Source organism: Fundulus heteroclitus, chromosome 20 (genome assembly GCF_011125445.2).
Source record: "Fundulus heteroclitus isolate FHET01 chromosome 20, MU-UCD_Fhet_4.1, whole genome shotgun sequence".
Taxonomy (NCBI): domain Eukaryota; kingdom Metazoa; phylum Chordata; class Actinopteri; order Cyprinodontiformes; family Fundulidae; genus Fundulus; species Fundulus heteroclitus.
In genome coordinates this window covers 18,232,375-18,250,290 of record NC_046380.1, presented here as the reverse complement: position 1 = coordinate 18,250,290, position 17,916 = coordinate 18,232,375, and the positions used below count along the sequence as shown (strand labels likewise).

Genomic DNA, 17,916 nt, shown 5'->3' with positions numbered 1-17,916 from the left:
TGTCATAACACGCCGTTGTCAGCATTACAGCGAAATTGTGCTGGTTCCCCTGTCTGAGAAATAAAATAAACAAAAGTAAAAATAAGCCTTAGATTAGATGACAATAAAAAGGTTTCTAAGCCACTGATGAATCTTTACCTGTCGCATGAAAGGTTCTAAACAAGCCGTAGCTTAGAAAAGTGAACTGAGGGGTAAAAACAGGCAAGATGATCTGTGCATGAATGAATAAATGTGGCAGAAGCATCAGTTTAAAGAGCAAAATGTCAGAAAACACGGTTGCTTTAAGGCTTGACGTGCTGGTATGAGTGAGTTTGAATCTCAGAGAGGAGACGGTCTGGATGTGTTGGGTCTCCTGGTCCGTCGGATCTCAAAGATGGGACTAACACGTAGTTTACAATAAGATAAGATAGACTTTATTGATCTCACAGTGGAGAAATTCACTTGTCACGTCGGCTCAATAAGCAAAAGAGTCCAGAGTCCAGTTGGAGATGTTGGCGTTCAGGCCAAGGTTGTGAAGTTCAGACGACTAGTTGAATGTCCACGTTGAAGGCAGAGCTGAGGTCCAGGAAGAGATGCCTGATGCTAACGAACTATAAATTAATTAGTGGACAGGCTTTAAATATGTTCAGGAAGGGCAGACATGAGGAAGGGATGGAAGGAAGGAATGAGGACACAAGGAAGAGAAGCAAGGGATAAGGGCACAAGGAGGGACCGAAGGAATGGAGATACGACACAAGGAAGAAGGAACGAAGAAAGGTAAGAAAGGAGGTAGGACAAAAGGAATTAAATCAATTAAAGGAGATGTAAAAGAAAAGAGAAGGAAGAGTGGAGGAAGTAAGAAAGGAAACATGGTCAAAGAAAAGACGAGAGAAGAAGGTAATAAAGAACAAGGAGGCAAGGGCATGTGGAAAAAAGTAACAGAAAAAAGTATATAAGGAAGGACACAAAGAAGGAAATTCCCAGACAAAGGAAAGAGGAAACATGAGAATGATGAAAGTCCAGGGTTTCCTTAGAAAACTGTTTAATCAACCTGTCTGTAGGATTTAATAAACTAACTTTTTTTTTTAATTTAACCTTTAATTTCACCTTCCAGCAAGATAATGACCCTAAACATACAGGCAGAGCTACAGTACCACAGATTAGATCGATGCACAACTATGGTTCTATAAAATAATAGATTCTAGGAGCTGACTACAGCTTTTAAGTTTTTTTTTTTCCCTCTTCTTAAACACAACTAATTTGTTTAAATGGCATCTGAATCGGTGCGAACACTATGAAAAAAAAAGTTGGATTAATCTGCCTAAATACCGCCGGTTCTCATTTAAAAAAAAAAAAAAAAGAATCTCCACAAGGGTTGTTTCAAACAGCTTTTATTCCTGTGAGAAAATATTGTCTGAGGCAGACAATAGATCTTGCGGTACACTTTAAATGACAAGATCCAAAAAAATCTGTGCCACCAAGAAAAATCAAAGACAATCTGTCTGCAGCCACGTGCCACCTGGTCTCCACCCCCCCCCCCCCCCCCCCCCGCTGACACCTGGGTAAACACCGTCACTACCATAAAGAGCTACGCGCCATCGTACATAAATCTTTTCAATAGTTCAGTTTTTAAATAACTCCCTCTACGGCAACAAATTATAAATTAAATTCTATATTTGATTTTTGCATTCCTTAAATTACTTCATGTAAGCGAATATAAACATACATTTACATATTTACAAAACTATACACATGCACTTTTACCACACTGAGGTTTGTATACATAGATGTATAAGCTGTACATGAACGGACACAGCAGGTTTTCGCCACACGTATGGCTCCAGGAAACACCGATCATATAGATTTTCGTTTTTAAAAACTAGACCATTTGTGCTTTTCAAGTCTTTCCAGCCAGATTTAGTAACAAAGTTGTTCGGCGGGTAATCGCAGTGTGTTTTTTTTTTTTTTTGTCTCAATCACTGCTGTAGTGGTATCTGCACCGACCGCTCTCAGTCTACTATCGTATCACAGTTTCACAATATGGAAAATAATCAAAACACAAACAAAGTTTCACCAAAAAGCATGTGGCAACCGGACTTTAAGTTGCTTCAACGTTGGCACCGTCAACAAACAAGAAACCTAGAATATAGGATATAACAGAGACAGCGCTGATGTTGATTTTATATTTTGAATAAGAATCAAGAGATTGCAGCAAAAAGGTTTTAAATGGAAATGTTTGCTGACGTCCACAGTTGAAACCAGATATTTATGAACACTAATAAAAACACAATGTTTCCCCCTCGCTGCCTGACGATAAAGCAGAACGACATTCTTCTGTTGCTCTCTTGTGAAGTCGCAGATGAGACGCGTGAAATCAGGAGCCATCACTGACCTGGCTCTGTTTCTAGACCCCCGAAGGAGACGCCTTCACCGCTTTTAAACATTTTATGGTGTGTGGGTGTTTTGCACCGGGAGGGAATTGGCGTACGAAAAAAAAAAAAATGCATCGAAGCAACCTGTCAAGACATCGGCCACAAATGTAAAGCTTGTTTTTAATCGGGTCGTCCTATCACACGGGTTCCTGTGAAGCCGTGTGTAATAAAAAGCAAAGCGAGTCTCATTTAATGTGATCTGAGTCTTTTTAGGACAGTGTGTTTAAATATCTGGTTTCCACCGTGTGTAAAAAAAAAAAAAAAAAATCCAGGTGTGACACACATGTAAAGGTGAAACTTTCACACTTTTCAACAAACACGGTGACTTTTCAAATACCAATACAATGCAAAATATATATGTCTCGAAGCATAAACGATCCCTTTGACAAATAAACCGTCACGCGTCTCCCGATCAGGTCTGGACTCACTTTGGCCTGATGCACAAACTTCATATGAACACAGCAACAGTGGTTGTGGAAAAATGTCCTTTCTAAAAAATGTACATAGAAAATAATTAACAAAATCGATTTATGAAAACATATATGGAGCCTCTTTCCTTCTGCAGTTTAAAAACCAAGCAAAAACTCTTTTATGCAGAAACCTTCAAATACCATCACCAATCTTTTTTTTTTTAAGAACTTTGAGGACGCGTCTGTAGATTTCTACGGACAGCTCGTTTTAAGATGATAAAATCTTATATAAAATTGGAGGGAGTGAAGTTAAGGTTTCGTCTCACGTGGGTTAAATGCACCATGGCCCGGTCGTACGCCGTGTGAACGGACTTGCGGACGCTGGGTTTCTTGCCCTCCATTAGGCGCAGCTTGTCCACGGTGTCATCCATCCCCAGTGGCAGCAGCTTGTTTCGAGGGAGCCACTGCCTGCAAACCAACACAGACGGGGGGGTGAAAACCTCGCCTTATTACATTCAGGCTTAAAGGCCCGTGTCAGATATCTTACCAGGTTCTCTTTGTGTCAAAGAAGAGCACCAGGAAGAGCTTGTGGCCTTCCTCCGTGTGTCTCCATTCACCCAGTTTGAGCACCTCTCCAGGAGGCACAGGGATGGGGATGCCGTTATGGAGGAGTCCTTCCTGAGGCATGTCAGGATCAACAATCTGTAACAATGACTCGGGTCAGCTACGTGGCCGTGAATATTTAGTCGGTGTTTTGGTCAGGATCTCACCATGGCTGGATATGAGGGGTATCCGCGACATTTCGCCCAAACTAGGTCCAGCGGTGAGAGTTCGGCGTCGCTGTCTAAAGACAGAAGCGTCGACTTCCCTGTGAACAGGATGCTCCGTTAATATCCTTCGTCTGCAGCTCTTCAGCTCAGAAATGGGGAGTTATTTGAAAGCTACGAGGCGCCGTCACATTCGGATTATCTCGGCATGATACGCACCAGAACTGGAGAGGTCTCCGTTTTCTTTGCTGGGAACCTTGGCCAACGCTGGCTTTCCTCGACTACGCTTGGGAGGGGAAGCGCTGCAGACGAGAGGATAAATTCAGTTCTACGGCGTTTTCCTTTGGTCTGAATGAAAGGCATGCACTCAACCGCTAAGGCAAATTACTCGCTGACTTCTCAGAAGCACTGGACGATTTGGGCTAATTTACTGGATTTATTCTGGACCGCTTGCTTGATTAAACTCAGTGCTGTTTTGCAGGTTGTGTTTTTATGTTTCACGACCACTGCTGGAAACCAGATTTCCCTCTAGGAGGCAATAAAGATCTGAACCAAAGTAAAGAAGTTGCAAGAATTAAGAGTCCCTAAGCAAGTTTTCCTTGAAAAGACCTAGAAATTATCTCAGAGCCAAAGGTCAGTGACAGGTGGAAGCACGTCCAGCAACTAAAGCGGCTGGAAAATTGTTGGGGTTTATCAAATGGGCTTTGAAAGCTTAGGCTAAAGTTTAACATGAAAAATAGGCTTAAAAAAACAATTTGCTTTCTTTTGGGCTAAAGAAAGACGGCGGCTGGCCTAAATGAAACAGCCATTATAAATATGTTTCTGGACGTCTGAGATTTGCAGGTAGCATTTATATGATTTTTAATCTAGTAATCAGGTCCTATTTTTATTGCAAAAAAGACAAGTGAAACTGACCGAACCCCTGTACCTCAACAAATCCACCTTTAGACTGTAAAAACTAAAAATAAGTAAAAAGTTCTTAAAAGTAGTGTTTTTGTCCTTGATTTGAGCAGGTAAATAAGATTATCTGCCAATGGAATGAGTAAATTGACCCCTAAAATAAGATAATTAGACATCCTGCACTTGAAATAAGATGATGGAGATGAGTTGTTCCTATTTTAAGCGCAAGAACCTTCACCAGCAAGAACCTTATTCCTTTTTTCTTCTTCTTCTTTTCCCCCAGTGTCCTGTCTAGTAATGTGGCAATAAGAATTGATATCTTAATGCCAAATAGAGCTCAACAGATTTTACTTTCACAAGTGGAGCAATCAGCTTTCGCCATAGTGCTCTGCTTGATTTATGCATGTAAATAGCTTATGCAAGAACCTTATTCCGTTGGCAGAATATCTTATTTATCTGCTCAAATCAAGGACAAATACACTAATTTTAAAAAAGGAAATTTTACTTATTTTTAGTTCCGCTTTTGCAGTGTAATGGTCAAACCGTTACTTTGTCAGAGTTGTTGTTTCATTGATAAACCCTTAAATTTAACCCAATAGGTCTGTTTGCTCTGTAGGTTTTAGCAACGTCTAAAAAGGAAACATCAGTTGCTGCTGCAGATGAACTTGGCTGTGATCTGTGGGATAATTACACACAACACATGGGTGTAGGTATGGGCCCAGTTATTGTCATCAAGATTTTAAAAAGCTACGGTTTTAAAACCCCAGAAATCTTCTACAATACTGTTTCTAGAGTTTAAGCTTTAAAGTCGTTGAAATGAGACGGCGGATGTTTTCTTCGGCTGTACGGAGCATAAAGGGACACGCCGCTATCCCTTCCCCACCTGTTGCTGTGCCCTGTCGGTCAGCTGGCTGAACGAAGGCTCCCAAACTTTTCCTCTAGCTTATGAGAAAGACAAGTTTGGGCTGCTCAGAAACATTCATGTGTAAAGTAGGAGCGCCATGAATCGCTCTTCTTATTAAGCTAACACTGAGTAGTAAGTCTGTTAATCAGCTGACTGCAGGCTGGCTTATCTGAGACAATAGCCTGACCAATTATTATTCTAGAAATCTAGCAGCTGTTTATTATGGTGGCAAGATAATAAAGTAAAACAAGTTTAGTTGTTCTGGTTGTAAAATATTGAAATAAAATCCCTTTATGTGCAAATGTTCTTTATCACCAGCACCATACTGGTACTGAGTTGTTCGTTCATGATGGTTGGATGCTCTACACTCACCTCAGGTTTGGGTCGTCTTCCTCCTCCTCTTCCTCCTCATCAGCACCGCCTTGGTTTCCAGACGTGTGCTTTCCGTTCGTCAGGGCTAGCAAAAGCACAAGTTCAAACGAGATAAAGCTAAACTTTAAGAAGTCTAATGTGTGTAACGGAAGAGATGTGTTCTTCCTTACCTTCTTCTTTGGGGGGCGCAGGAGGTTTATCGTGTTCGCTCTCCGAGCTGGGACCTCTGGACCTCAGGTGGTGTGAGGAAGGAGAGGAGGGGGCCGGGGAGGCGTTGGGAGTAGGAGGCAGGGCGGTGATGTTCACACCGGGGGAGCTCGGATGAACAGCCGTGCCGTCCAGGCCGTTGGTTTTCTCCTCGGACGTTTTCCCGTTTTGCCACTGGGGCGACTTGTTCTTTCGTGCCCCGTTTTTAGCTTTCTTAAACAACACGGAGGTGCGCCGGCCGACCCCGACCAGGGGCAGAGTCGGAGGCGTGCCGAGCGGCGTGACCTCGTGAACGGCCTCCGGCTGGGAAGACGGCGTTTCGCCGACCTCCGCCTCCTCCTCGCCTTGGGCTTTGCTTCCGCTGCGCGACGACCTCTGACGCTTGTATGAGCGCCCGGGCGACCTCTGGCCTCCTGTTACGATGCCCAGGACCGGCGGCTCCAGGGGGGCGTCTCCTGGGAGAGGTGACGACACTGGACAGGTGAGCTCAAGCACGGGAGGAGAGTCATCTGTATAGAGGAGAAATGAGTAATAATAGGAACATGTTTTATTAAAATGTGTAATAATTGTTGTCTTAATGCCAAAAAGAGTTAATCAGATTTGACTTTCATAAGTGGAGCAGAACTGCTTTTGCCATAGTGCTCCGCTTGATTTATGAATGTGAATAGTTTTATTATGATTCATGTGGGGAATATCTCAAATTATATGGACACTACAATGGGAAAGTAGGAAAGGAAAGGAAGAACAAGAAGAAAAAAAACTAAAAGGTGAAAGAAAGAGGAGATAAAAGGAAGAGAATGATAAAACAATTATTGAAAAAAACATGTAATGTACTTCGTTTAATTGAAAATCTGCAGTTCCTATATTGTCCACGAGGGGCGCTGTGTTTTAATTAGCAGATTAAGCTTCAGGTGTGGAAAAATTTAAATAATTTCTTAATTTTTATCTGTTTGATGTATTTTGTCATGTAGGACAGTGTTTTTAAGTTCCAAAAAATGTGAATAAATGTTTTTCAACATTGTATAATCACTGTGATCAGTTCTTATGCATAATGCACAAGTAAATGTTTAACTGAGTAAAAGTATTGTTGAAATTGCACATACTCTTCTTAAAAAACGCTGAGGTTATTCATAATATATTGTGTAAAAGTGAAATTCATTTAATATAAAAATCAACAACAAGTCCACTTTTATTAGTTCTATTTAATCTTGCAATGAGTTTCCTCGTGTGGCCCCCTTGAGATCAGATTAAGCTGAATGCGGCCCCTAAACCAAAATGAGTTTGACACCCCTGCCTTAATCTCTAATTGAGGGAATAATATTGCAATTCTGAAAATAAAATATAATTTTTTTTAATAATATATTTCTCCTATTTTTTCTGAGATGCAGTAAGGACTCACTGACCGGGTAAAATAATATGAAAGCATAACTTTATTTCATAAAACAGATTTTGTTGCACAGATTTAATCAAGTAACCATTTTATTTCATAATAATGATAAAATAAGTTTTGTAAAAGAAAAGAAAAAAAACAATCCTACCTGACCCGGAGTTTGGCACATCAGACAAGGGCTCACTATCCACATCCGCCTTGTCCTTTTTCTTAATTTTCTCCTTCTGTTCTTTCTTCTTCTCCTCCTCCCTCTCTTCTTCTTCTTCTTCGTCGTCCTCCTTGTTATTTCCGTTGACAGGCTGAAGGTTTTGCTGCTGGCTCATCTTCTGTCTCAGAGCGTTAATCTCCCGGCGCAGCAGCCGGATGCGTTTGGTGCGGCCGCCGCTGGTGCGCATGGACGTGACCATGTCCAGTCTTTCCAGTAAGGCCTTCAGCTGCTCTTCTGTGGTTAGGTGCAGTCTGTTCTCAGGGTCCAGCAGAGAGTCGACTGTGGAGAGCCAAAGGGAAAGGCCGGTGAGCAGATCAGGGTCAGCGCCAGTCAGAAGTTAAAATACGCTCATCGCTGGCATGGACGTCGTTATTTTGGGCTTTTAAAATATCTCTAGGCCATTCCTTTTTTCAGAAAATGATAAAACTAACTAACTTTTTTTTTTTTTTACATATACCCCCATTAATATTTGGACAAATGTCGTTTAACAAGTTGCAGATATACCAGAATCTTGTTGATGTATCTTAAAACAAGAGCCTGACATCTTTTTGGCTGGATATTATAATTCAGAGAAATGTAAAAACTAATTTTAATTTGGAATAGGCTCAAAATGACCATAAACTGAAACATTTATGTTAAGTGAAACAGGTTTTATGTCAACTGGACTGAGAAATTAGCAACAAGAAAGAAGCGTTGCTCTAAAATCAACACGTTAAGCATGGCTAAAGGTTGGGATCTGGTAGGATTGGGCGATATGGCTTGAAAATGAAATCTCTTTATTTGACCAAATCCGATGAACCAATTTTCTTCCTTTTCATTTTACAAAAAGAAATTAAAGAAATTATTATAACTTGCCATTACGTCAAGCGATTCATCTGGGAGTTGACCTGAATTCAAAAGTGCAGCTAAATACAAGGCGTGAAACCTGCTTATAAAACAAGATGGCGACAATGCCGTTGTAAACAATGAAAATCTAACAAAATGTTTGCTGCTAGTTGTATTACACAGTGAGATAAGAACTGGCTTCACTTCACTTTAAAATAACTTTAAACAAAGTAAATGAGTAAATTAAAGTGTCTTGTCTTATGGCAAAAATGTTTCCTCACTATTCTGAAGATATATTGTCCTAAACATATATTCAGTATTGCATGCTATTCTCTGTATGGAAGCCCAATGGGTGCATTGGCAAAATAAAATCCAGATTTATCAAATATAATCTTTAAAAAAAATTGTAAATTTGAATTAATCGATTAAATCAATTTGTCGCCCAGCCCTAGGACCTGGACATGTCTGGGTGTTGCAGAACAATGGTCTCAAACACACGTCTGAAGTGCTGTGTAAATTGATAAAGACAGCCAACATCAAGCTTCTGCGATGGACCCGACGTCAACTCCATTAAAAATAACTGAATTATTGAAATTTATGATTAAAAGCTGAGTTCATCCACGTTAAATAAGCTCGACCAGGTCTAACAGAAATCCAGCTGGAGTTAAACCAGAGGCTCGTTGATGGCTAAGAAGGTCTAAAAAAGTGTTGGGTTTCTCTGCAACTTGCTAGAAAACATCCGCCCACATATTCCTTGGGATCTGTGCATTTACGTGACCTTGTAGGAATAATTTTAACCCTGTGTAGCTCAGAGAATATTCACAAAAACAATTTCAAGTTGCATCTTGCACTTAAACTGGTTCTGATACTGGATGACGTTCATGCTCAGGATGAGCGTGTGTAGATTTCGCCGCAGAACAGCGCATAGGGCGTGTTCAGGAAAAGTGCGCAGATCTCATTTTTCAGCTCACCATCCTCCCATGTGCACTGGTAGAAACCGTGTTTGTTCGGCGCCTCTTGCAGATGCATGCCAGTGCTGGGGTCAAGGCCAATGCTCTGATACTGCCTCTGAGCATGGCGGAGAATGGCTCCCCCCACCTCCCTCAGCTGTAAGGCTGTCTTGTGGAACAAGGTGTCCTTGGAGTTGTATTTGAGGCAATTAGAAATCATGAGCTCGAAGTCTCTCTCTAGGTCTCCGATGGAGCAGTAGGCATGTCCCTCCAGTTTGCCTCGCATTGTGGAGAAGTCCATGGGTTCGGATATAAACTCTAGGTAATCTGGGACCTCAGTATAAAATTCAAAATAAAAAATGTTAGCCGGTCATGTTCGCAGGCTACAGTGTTGCAGGAGAAAATGCGTGTGTTTCAGGAACTCCACCAACCTCTGACAGGTCGACGGGCTGGGAGAAGATTTTGGCCGTGTCTTTCTCCTGCAGTTGGTCCAAAGTGGATCGCAGGAGCACCTGTGCAGGAGTCAACGTCAGTTCAAGGGCAGCCTGCTGGATCTTCATCTGATGGCGCCGTCAAGACACATAGGAGAGAGCAGAGGAAAACCAAAGTCCTGCTTCAGGATTTAAACTGAAACGATGCAGAGGGAAATAATAAAACTGCTCATGTTTTATTATACTTAGCAGCTCTAGGATATATGCAGCACTGATAGTGATTAATATTTTGACTGCTGCTGAATGACATAAAGATGTTTTGCCTGTTGCGTGGAGCGACGCTTTGAGGCAGACCCCTCCTCACATACCTGTTCTCTTTTAAGCCTCTCTCTCTTGCGGATGAGTTCCACTAGAAGTCGAGCTCTTTCCAGGTCTTGCCTCAACTTCTGCCAGTATCGTAACTCTTCTCTAGCAGCACTTAGCTTCTCATCAGGTTCCTTCTGAACACCAAGAGCACAAGAAAATATTAGCTGTTGGCTAAATCTTTAGGTATAAATAATATCTCCTACTGCATTTGTATACGAGGGCGCGGTGAAGTCTGTTTGTACTAAACCTTTGAGACTTGTATGATGCTGTCAGGGTCAGTCTGCAGAGTTTCGGTGACGCTACTTTAAACAATGGCAAAAAGGTATAAAATACGAACCTAAAAGGTGCTGTGTGCACTTGTGTTCAGCCTCCTTCTTTCTGATACCACTAAATAAAATCCAGAGCAAGCAAGATTTGGCCGTCCACCTAAACTGACAACCTGGGCAAAATGAACACACTGCAAAAACGGATCTAAAAATAAGCAAAATGTTCTTAAACATAGTGTTTTTGTCCTTGATTTCAGCAGGTAAATACGATCATCTGCCAATGGAATGAGTATTTTGACCACTAAATTAAGATAATTAGATATACTGCACTTGAAAAAGGATGATGGAGATGAATTGTTCCTATTTTAAGTGCAAAAATCCTATTCTATTGGCAGATCGCCTTATTTACCTGCTCAAATCAAGGACAAATACACAAATTTTCAGAAAATGTTACTCATTTTTAGCTTCGATTTTGCAGTGCATTTAGAAGAGAATCAACCAAGAGGCTCATGATAACGCATGAGCCGCAGAGAGAAGAGCGTATTGAGGACACGGTTTCACAAATCCAACCGTTATGAAACATTGACAAGGAGACAGCGATTGGAAGACCTGTTTGCTACGAGCTAGAAAACGTATGCCTCAAACGTGGGGAACATGACAAAACGCTACATGCAGTGGAAAAAGTAACGCTGCACATCGCCCTGAACTCAGTTTCTATGGTGAAATGTGGCGGCGGTGTCAGTCTGTACAGATGCTTGTTCTTCTGTAGGGAAAAAAAAAAAAAAAAAAAAAAAGAGTTGACGAGGAGCTAAATACAAAGTAATCCTCGAAGGAAATCTGTTAAAACACTGCAAAAAGGGAACTCAAAGTATGTAAAATTTTCTTGAAATTTGTTTATTTTTCCTTGATTGGAGCAGCTAAATAAGACTATTTGCCAATGGAATAAGATTTTTGCACTTAAAATAAGAACAATTCATCTCCATCATCTTACTTCAAGTGCTGGATATCTAATTATCTTATTTTACGGGTAAAAATATTCATTCCATTGGCAGTCTTATTTAGCTGCTCAAATGAAGTAAAAACATACTAATTTCAAGAAAATTTTACTTGCTTTGAGTTCCCTTTTTGCAGTGAATCTGTTAGAAGCTGCAAGACTTGACTTGGTGTAAAGCTTCATCTTCCTTACCTGACTCCGCCAGATAGATTTGCTCCGCATATCCATCTGGAAACCTTCCGTTGAAGTAATTTTGGGAAGCGGCGAAAATACTGGTTAGCTGATTGGCCTATGTTGGTGATAGACGGGCCAAATAAACCAATCAGATTCGTTGTTGCTCGTAACAGAGCGACGACGAAAACACAACCACAAGCCAAGCTACTCTTGCTGCTGCAGGTAAAGGCTCGTTAGCTCAGCAAAGAAATACTCTGTAATTCCGATAAAACTTGCTCGATAGCCACGCTAACGCTAGTTTAATCGGCTGAAGCCGCCATGTTGTTTAGACTGAACTGTCGCGCTTCCCGTTGCGTCACACCTCAACCCGCCTCAAAGCCAACGCTGATTGGACGTTCGTTTGGTGAACGGCTCCAAATTTTCTTTAACGGAGAGTAGCCAGACTGATCTGCGAGTGAAACCTTGAAAGCTCGCGAGATCAGGATGGTCTCACGAGGCTATCATCTTCCAGCCTAGCAGCGACTCTAAACAAGCTGTCAGAACTACAATTACATTAGTGAAGTCCAAAGTCGGTCCTGAAGGGCCAGCGTCCTGCATCTGAATCAGACGGACGGTTCGTTAGCAGACCTCTGCAGGACTAGGTGACACGCTAAGGAGGGGATTCCTTATTGCTTCATTTGCTTCAGCTGTGTTGAAGCAACGGTATATCAAACACCTGCCAGACACAGGGTGTTGAGGGTATTATTGTCAAAGAGTATTATTGTGTTGGCCTAGTCAAAGTCCAGACCAAAATGAATCAGGAATCTGTCGGAAGACTTGAGAATTATTGTTAAAAATACTTCCTGTCCATTCTGACGTACTCGGAGCTAAAAGGTGTTTGTGTTGGTTTCACTTGGTTTGGGGCGGTGGCTGTACATAGATACTATTCAGATTAGTATTTGCATAAAACTTTGAAGCCCCATGCATCCATTTCCTCACACCTCACGATTATGCAGTGCTTTGTGCAGCTCTGGTATAAAATCTCAATCGAATACATTGAAGTTTGTGGTTGTAACACAGAAAAAAAGAGTGAAAAAATATATAAATGCGTCTAAAATGTAGTGTATATTATTATTCAAACACTTTTGATTTTGTTTGAAAATAGTGAGGGATTATGCTTCGTCTATTGCATCCTCGTGTTTATCTTTGGTAGTACCGTTTCATGGATACACTGCAAAACGGATCTAAAAATAACTAAAATGTTCTTAAAATTAGTGTATTTGTCCTTGATTTGAGCAGGTAAATAAGATTATTTGCCAATGCAATGAGTATTTTGACTCCTAAAATAAGATAATTAGACATCCTGCACTTGAAATAAGATGATCGAGATGAGTTGTTCCTATTTTAAGTGCTAAAATCTTATTCCATTGGCAAGTCATCTTATTTACCTGCTCAAATCAAGGACAAATACACTAATTTTAGGAACATTTTACTTATTTTAAGTTCTGTTTTTGCAGTGTAGAAGAGGACAGCGGGGCTCACCTGCTCCGCCGTCTTGTGCGTCTGTAGATGGGAATGAAGCCGGCGTATTAGAGGCATGCCATTTCGCGACTGTCTTTTCAGTAACCAATAATTATGAAGTCTCTGCATGAACTGATTTTTCCTCTGCACTTCAACTCCTGTGCAGATCTTGTTTAGCCTGCGGTGAACAACGTCACAATTACATGTCAAAAGCAGTGATTGTACATCAGAGGGCAAAAAACACTTAATGGATTAGAATGAAAGAAGATTGAGGTACAACAATTAAGTGATTCTGTAGATGTCCGACCTGTGAGAGGGGATCTGAGGCACAAGCAGCACAGGAACATTCGAGCGGCGTGTTGACCCGGACCCTTTAGTGTTCTTCTTCTTCTGGCCTTTGGTTGGCTTTTTGTTGGTTGGGGAAGGGGGGCTCTGAGTGTATGATCTCTGCCCCCGGGTGCCCCTTCCCCCGACCAGCCGTCCTTCCACAGACTCATCCCCAGACCCCTCCCGCTGGAACCCAACAGGGGAGTGATTCTCGCAGAACGCAGTCTTTTTCACTGAGAAGGTGGTGCCGTTGACCCCCGTCTCTCGCACCGGGTCTATTTTCATGAACAGACCGGCCTTCTGGGCGCAGGTGACGTGGAAGGCCCTGTAGCAGTTAGCTTTGTGGCACTGGATGGAAGCTCCCCTGCCTTTCTGCTTACAGAGGTAGCACATGAGCTTCCAGCGAGCCGGGGGGATGTTCTTCACCCCCTCGACGGGCTCCAAGAACACCGTGTTTGCGAAGCACACCTCGGGGATCCATATGGCGCAGACAACGTGGGCCCATCGCCCGTCGCTTGTCTGTTTGAAGGCACCTCCTCTGTTGGGACAGAGAACACAGTCTACGGGGCGGGAGGGGGACTGCAGGCAGCAGCGGCACAGCCACTGGCCTTCGGGTACGTAGGGCACGCCGTAGCACTCCTGGTGCACAGCCAGGTTGCAGATGTCACAGAACAGGATGACGTTGCTGTTCAGACACTCGTCGTCCAGGCAAACGCAGCAGAAGGCATCCTCGTCGACGGCGTTCTGGGATAAAGCCTGGTTGCGCGACTCCAGAACGGACTCCCTCTCCAGGCGGTCGATGAGAAGTTCGAACGTGTCTGGAGCGACGGACGCATGGCCGTCGGACACTCTCTTTTGGTTGACCATCTCCAGCCACGCCAGGTCCTCCTCGTCCATGTCGTACTCGGCCACGTTGTCCTGCTCCTCCCCGGACTTTTCTATGTACCGATAATAGGCTGCCGGGAGAGGAGGCGCTTCGCAGGAAGACACAGAACTCAGCTCGCGGAAGGTGGGCTCAGGCAGAGGGCTTTGGTGAGACGGATGCTGCGAGGAGTAAGTGGATCCCGTTTGCTGCTGGGAGCCCGACCGCTGGTTCTGCTGAGACGCGTTTTTAGGACTCCTCCGGCTCTTGTTGTTAGGTTTCCTCCATGATCTGTTTTTCCCCTGCGTTTGTTCGCTGTTCTCTTTGTTGCTGTTGCACTCAGCAATGTCCTGAGCCATCATCTCGTCCTCCGTGATGACCGGCAGAAGGTCCGTGATGTTGATCCGATGGAGCCTTCCATCGAGATCCACTTCCACAATTTTCTGTGCCTGAGCGTACGTCAGAGTCTCCCTGGACGGGGAGAGCTGCAGTCTGTAAGGCGAGGGAGGCCTCGGTTGACCGGACAGCCTGCCTCTTCCTCTCCCTCTGCCTCGACCCCTTCCCATGTTGATTCCTCTAGCAGTCGTCTCACATTCCCACCTTTTCAGGTTCTGCATGAGACTTCACTCCTGCTTTCTAAAAGATATAAAGAAAAAAAAAAAAGCCATGATTCAAGTTGCTGCAAAAACACGGATGTTCTGCTTTCAGAAACTAGCTGTAAAAATCGGAGGATGTTGCTATGCTACAGTGGTGCAATAAGCCCTAAAATACTTTATATTTCAATGCAGTAGCAGCGTAATGAAATGTTTAAGAAATAACAGAAAGTCAACACTTAATTTCAATGTATTTATTCAGAAGGGTAAAATAAATCGCATAGTACACAAGTGGTATCCCTGCCATCAATACTTCTTGCAATCTTGCTTTTGCCAGTAGGACATGCTTTAAACTTCTCCTTTACCATTTCACAAGGTTTGACCGTACAGGGAGAAAGATCTTTGGCCATTTATCTTTGCACAATCTCTCTAGACTGTCCAGAGTCCTGAAGTCCTCTTTTATTTTCTCTTCTATTCAGCACCGTCCATAGATTTGCTACAGCATTCGGGTCTGAGAACTGGAATGGCCACACAAGAAGTTGATTTTGGTTCAGATAAACAATCTATGTGTTGTCTTTGCCGTATATTTTTGATCATTATCCTGTTGCTAGACCCAGCAACGACCAATTTTCAGGTTTCTGGCAGAGGCCACCAGATCAGCTTTCAAAATGCGGTGGTATTATAAAAAGTTCATGATGCCAGAACAAGGTTCCCATGGCTTTTGAAATAGGAAGCATCACAGATCCTCCACAATACTAAACAGTGGGTAGGAGGTGGTTTTCTACAGATTCACTTGTTTTATCACAAACCCAACATAAGGGTTTGTTGCTGACGATTTCCTAAAGGTTTCAGAAACTCTACATGTTTATGTTTGTGATGGTGTGACAGAAACGGTATTTCCTGACATTACTCCCAAGCAACCGACAGAGTTGAAGATAGCATCTAATGGAGATTTTTTTATTTTATATCTCCCTTAACATGGATATGGATCCTAGTCCAACCTAGAGGCCAGGGGTCTTCTGTCATGTAATATTTATTATGATATAATCTGGTGTATGTACGTCTGTAAAGTGATGGATTACAAGTTCAAAGTGCAGAATCCACTTTAAAAATCTTGATCAGGTGCTATTTACATTAAAATGTTTTTTAGGAATGCTAACATTTCTGTCACTGGCAATTTTGTAAAAAATAAAATTATATATATATATATATATATATATATATATATATATATATATATATATATATATATATATTTATTATGGGATTGTCCCCCACCCCCAACAAATACATGCACTCAAATTAAAACTAGGATTTTATTTCCCTCAGACTTTCATTGTGAAGTCACTATACTGCATTTAAAAAGATCAGTTGATTGACTGTTAACTAATTAGTGACAATTTACAAATAAACATTTTTTCAAACACATTACTGATATTTACAATGCATATATAAGAATGTTATGAAATGGACAAATTATGTTCCAGATAAAATGTTTCTGAAAAGTAGTATAAACAACAGATTTATAAAAATCATTTATCTATAAGTAATTCATATATGCTATCAGAAAATGTAGAACTAAATTGTAAAAATGTATTTCAGCATGTGTCCATGATGTATCTCATTCTAGAACACCATAGTTAACCTGGAAAAGAGGTTCACTCTGTAATAACACAGCTTGTTACCTCAACCAACCTTGCTGCACAAACACAAATACAGCATACAACCGCTTGCATGCGTTTATCTCTGCTCTCTCCCTATTGGTCCCTCTAAACACTCCGCGACATCGCTGTGTGTCTCGTTGACCAATCACAAAGCAGCGCAGTGTTTTTTTTCCTTCTTGTTGCTGTGCATAGTTAGGTTGTAGAGCGCTAAATACCAGCCCGAGTAGCTAACAACTGTCAGCCATTTTAGGCGCACAACAGCAGAGACAGCGCCTGTATTGCAAGTTCATTAGCAGCCCAATTATGCATTCAAACAGCACTCAGAGAGCAGGTGCTCTCCGCTGCACCGTGCCTTGATGTATTAACTGGCAGGATGCATACACTAGATCACGACAAAGTGCCGAGCAACGTCTCGGGTATTTCTTTGTGCTCCAGACCCCTGCAAAAGGCTGTCTCTCTGAGGTGATAACGTTGCTCGGTCGGACAGGACACACGGATCTGGTGCGGGGGAAAAAAAAAACGTCCGTTGCTCTAAACGACGCTGAAAATGCCGAGAGAAAAATAATTCCCCGCCTAGCTTACCTTGCTGAACCGTCCTCTGCGGTGCCAAGCAGGGGGGGTTAAAAAAAAAACTGCACCTGGCTAAATGTCAGCTAGTGACAGACTCCGACCGAGGCGGACATGCTAGCCGTTAGCAGCGTCATCTTCAGCGCTCCGCTCCTCCGCCGCCGCTCCGCTTCAGCGCACGAACGCGACCCGGTTTCATTGGTGCGACTTCAGCCTTTGGAGCGACGGTGGTGGGAAACTCTGGGACGGCAAAATCCCAAAGATATCAATTTAAAGTACCTAGGATGAGGCTAAATATTCAGTCAAGATGGCTTGAAAATACGCCCCTTTAGGGGGAAAAAAACACACCTCGGCCAATTGTTGGTCGCCGCTTTACCTCGCACGCGACGCGCACCGGTTAACGGTTGGTCCGCGAGACCAAGCGGACTCATCGAAGTCTTTGCGGAGCTCATCACAGACGGAAGCGATGAGAAAAGCAACGGGACGGCTACTGCGCGCCCTCTGGCCTCATCTACATCCACTGCCACCTTATGCAGCCCTATACACTCATACAACCAATGTATTATTTAGCTATACTACATACGCGGTGGCAAGAAATATGCATATTTGATGAAAATCATATTAATAAAACATGTTAAAAATACAATTTTGAACTCAAACACATTGGTTGCTTTTTTTTCTTTATTATAACAATGCCTTTTCAATAAATTGGACACAGTTGCAAAGGCTGTTAATTTCTCCTTAAATGGCACCACATTTGTAAGATAAGGTGCATGTGTGGGCTATGCGTTGCTTCCCTGAAAAACGTGCCAAATACACTCTGCCATT

General features: G+C 42.4%; 1 protein-coding gene across 4 annotated transcripts; it reads right to left on the bottom strand.

Moving 5' to 3' along the window:
* Positions 1–1,914: 1,914 nt before the first annotated feature.
* On the bottom strand, positions 1,915–17,544 carry brpf3a (bromodomain and PHD finger containing, 3a). 4 transcript variants are annotated; one of them, XM_021321920.2, is made up of 13 exons: positions 17,104–17,544; positions 13,383–14,900; positions 13,097–13,253; positions 10,144–10,272; positions 9,776–9,904; positions 9,366–9,684; positions 7,510–7,848; positions 5,935–6,480; positions 5,765–5,849; positions 3,808–3,890; positions 3,592–3,689; positions 3,369–3,523; positions 1,915–3,289 (listed from the first exon to the last, which is right to left on the bottom strand). In XM_021321920.2, exons 2-13 carry the CDS (start codon positions 14,879–14,881, stop codon positions 3,106–3,108), a joined length of 3,723 nt encoding a protein of 1,240 aa, XP_021177595.2. In that variant the 5' UTR covers positions 14,882–14,900; positions 17,104–17,544; the 3' UTR covers positions 1,915–3,105. The 4 variants fall into 4 exon arrangements, with proteins under 4 accessions (XP_021177595.2, XP_012728767.2, XP_012728764.2 ...); XM_012873313.3 differs by having other exon boundaries at positions 9,366–9,678; positions 17,104–17,542; XM_012873310.3 differs by having other exon boundaries at positions 10,144–10,275; positions 17,104–17,541.
* Between the last annotated feature and the right edge of the window lie 372 nt (positions 17,545–17,916).

Bases quoted from the DNA above. Each gene is read 5' to 3' on its own strand.
- brpf3a (XM_012873310.3), bottom strand. From the start codon at position 14,881: ATGCAGAACCTGAAAAGGTGGGAATGTGAGACGACTGCTAGAGGAATC. The intron at 6,481-7,509 runs GTAGGATTGTTT...TCCTCTATACAG, and splicing joins TGTGCCAAACTCCGGGTCAG to ATGACTCTCCTCCCGTGCTT. The intron at 3,690-3,807 runs GTGCGTATCATG...TCCTGTTCACAG, and splicing joins CGGAGACCTCTCCAGTTCTG to GGAAGTCGACGCTTCTGTCT.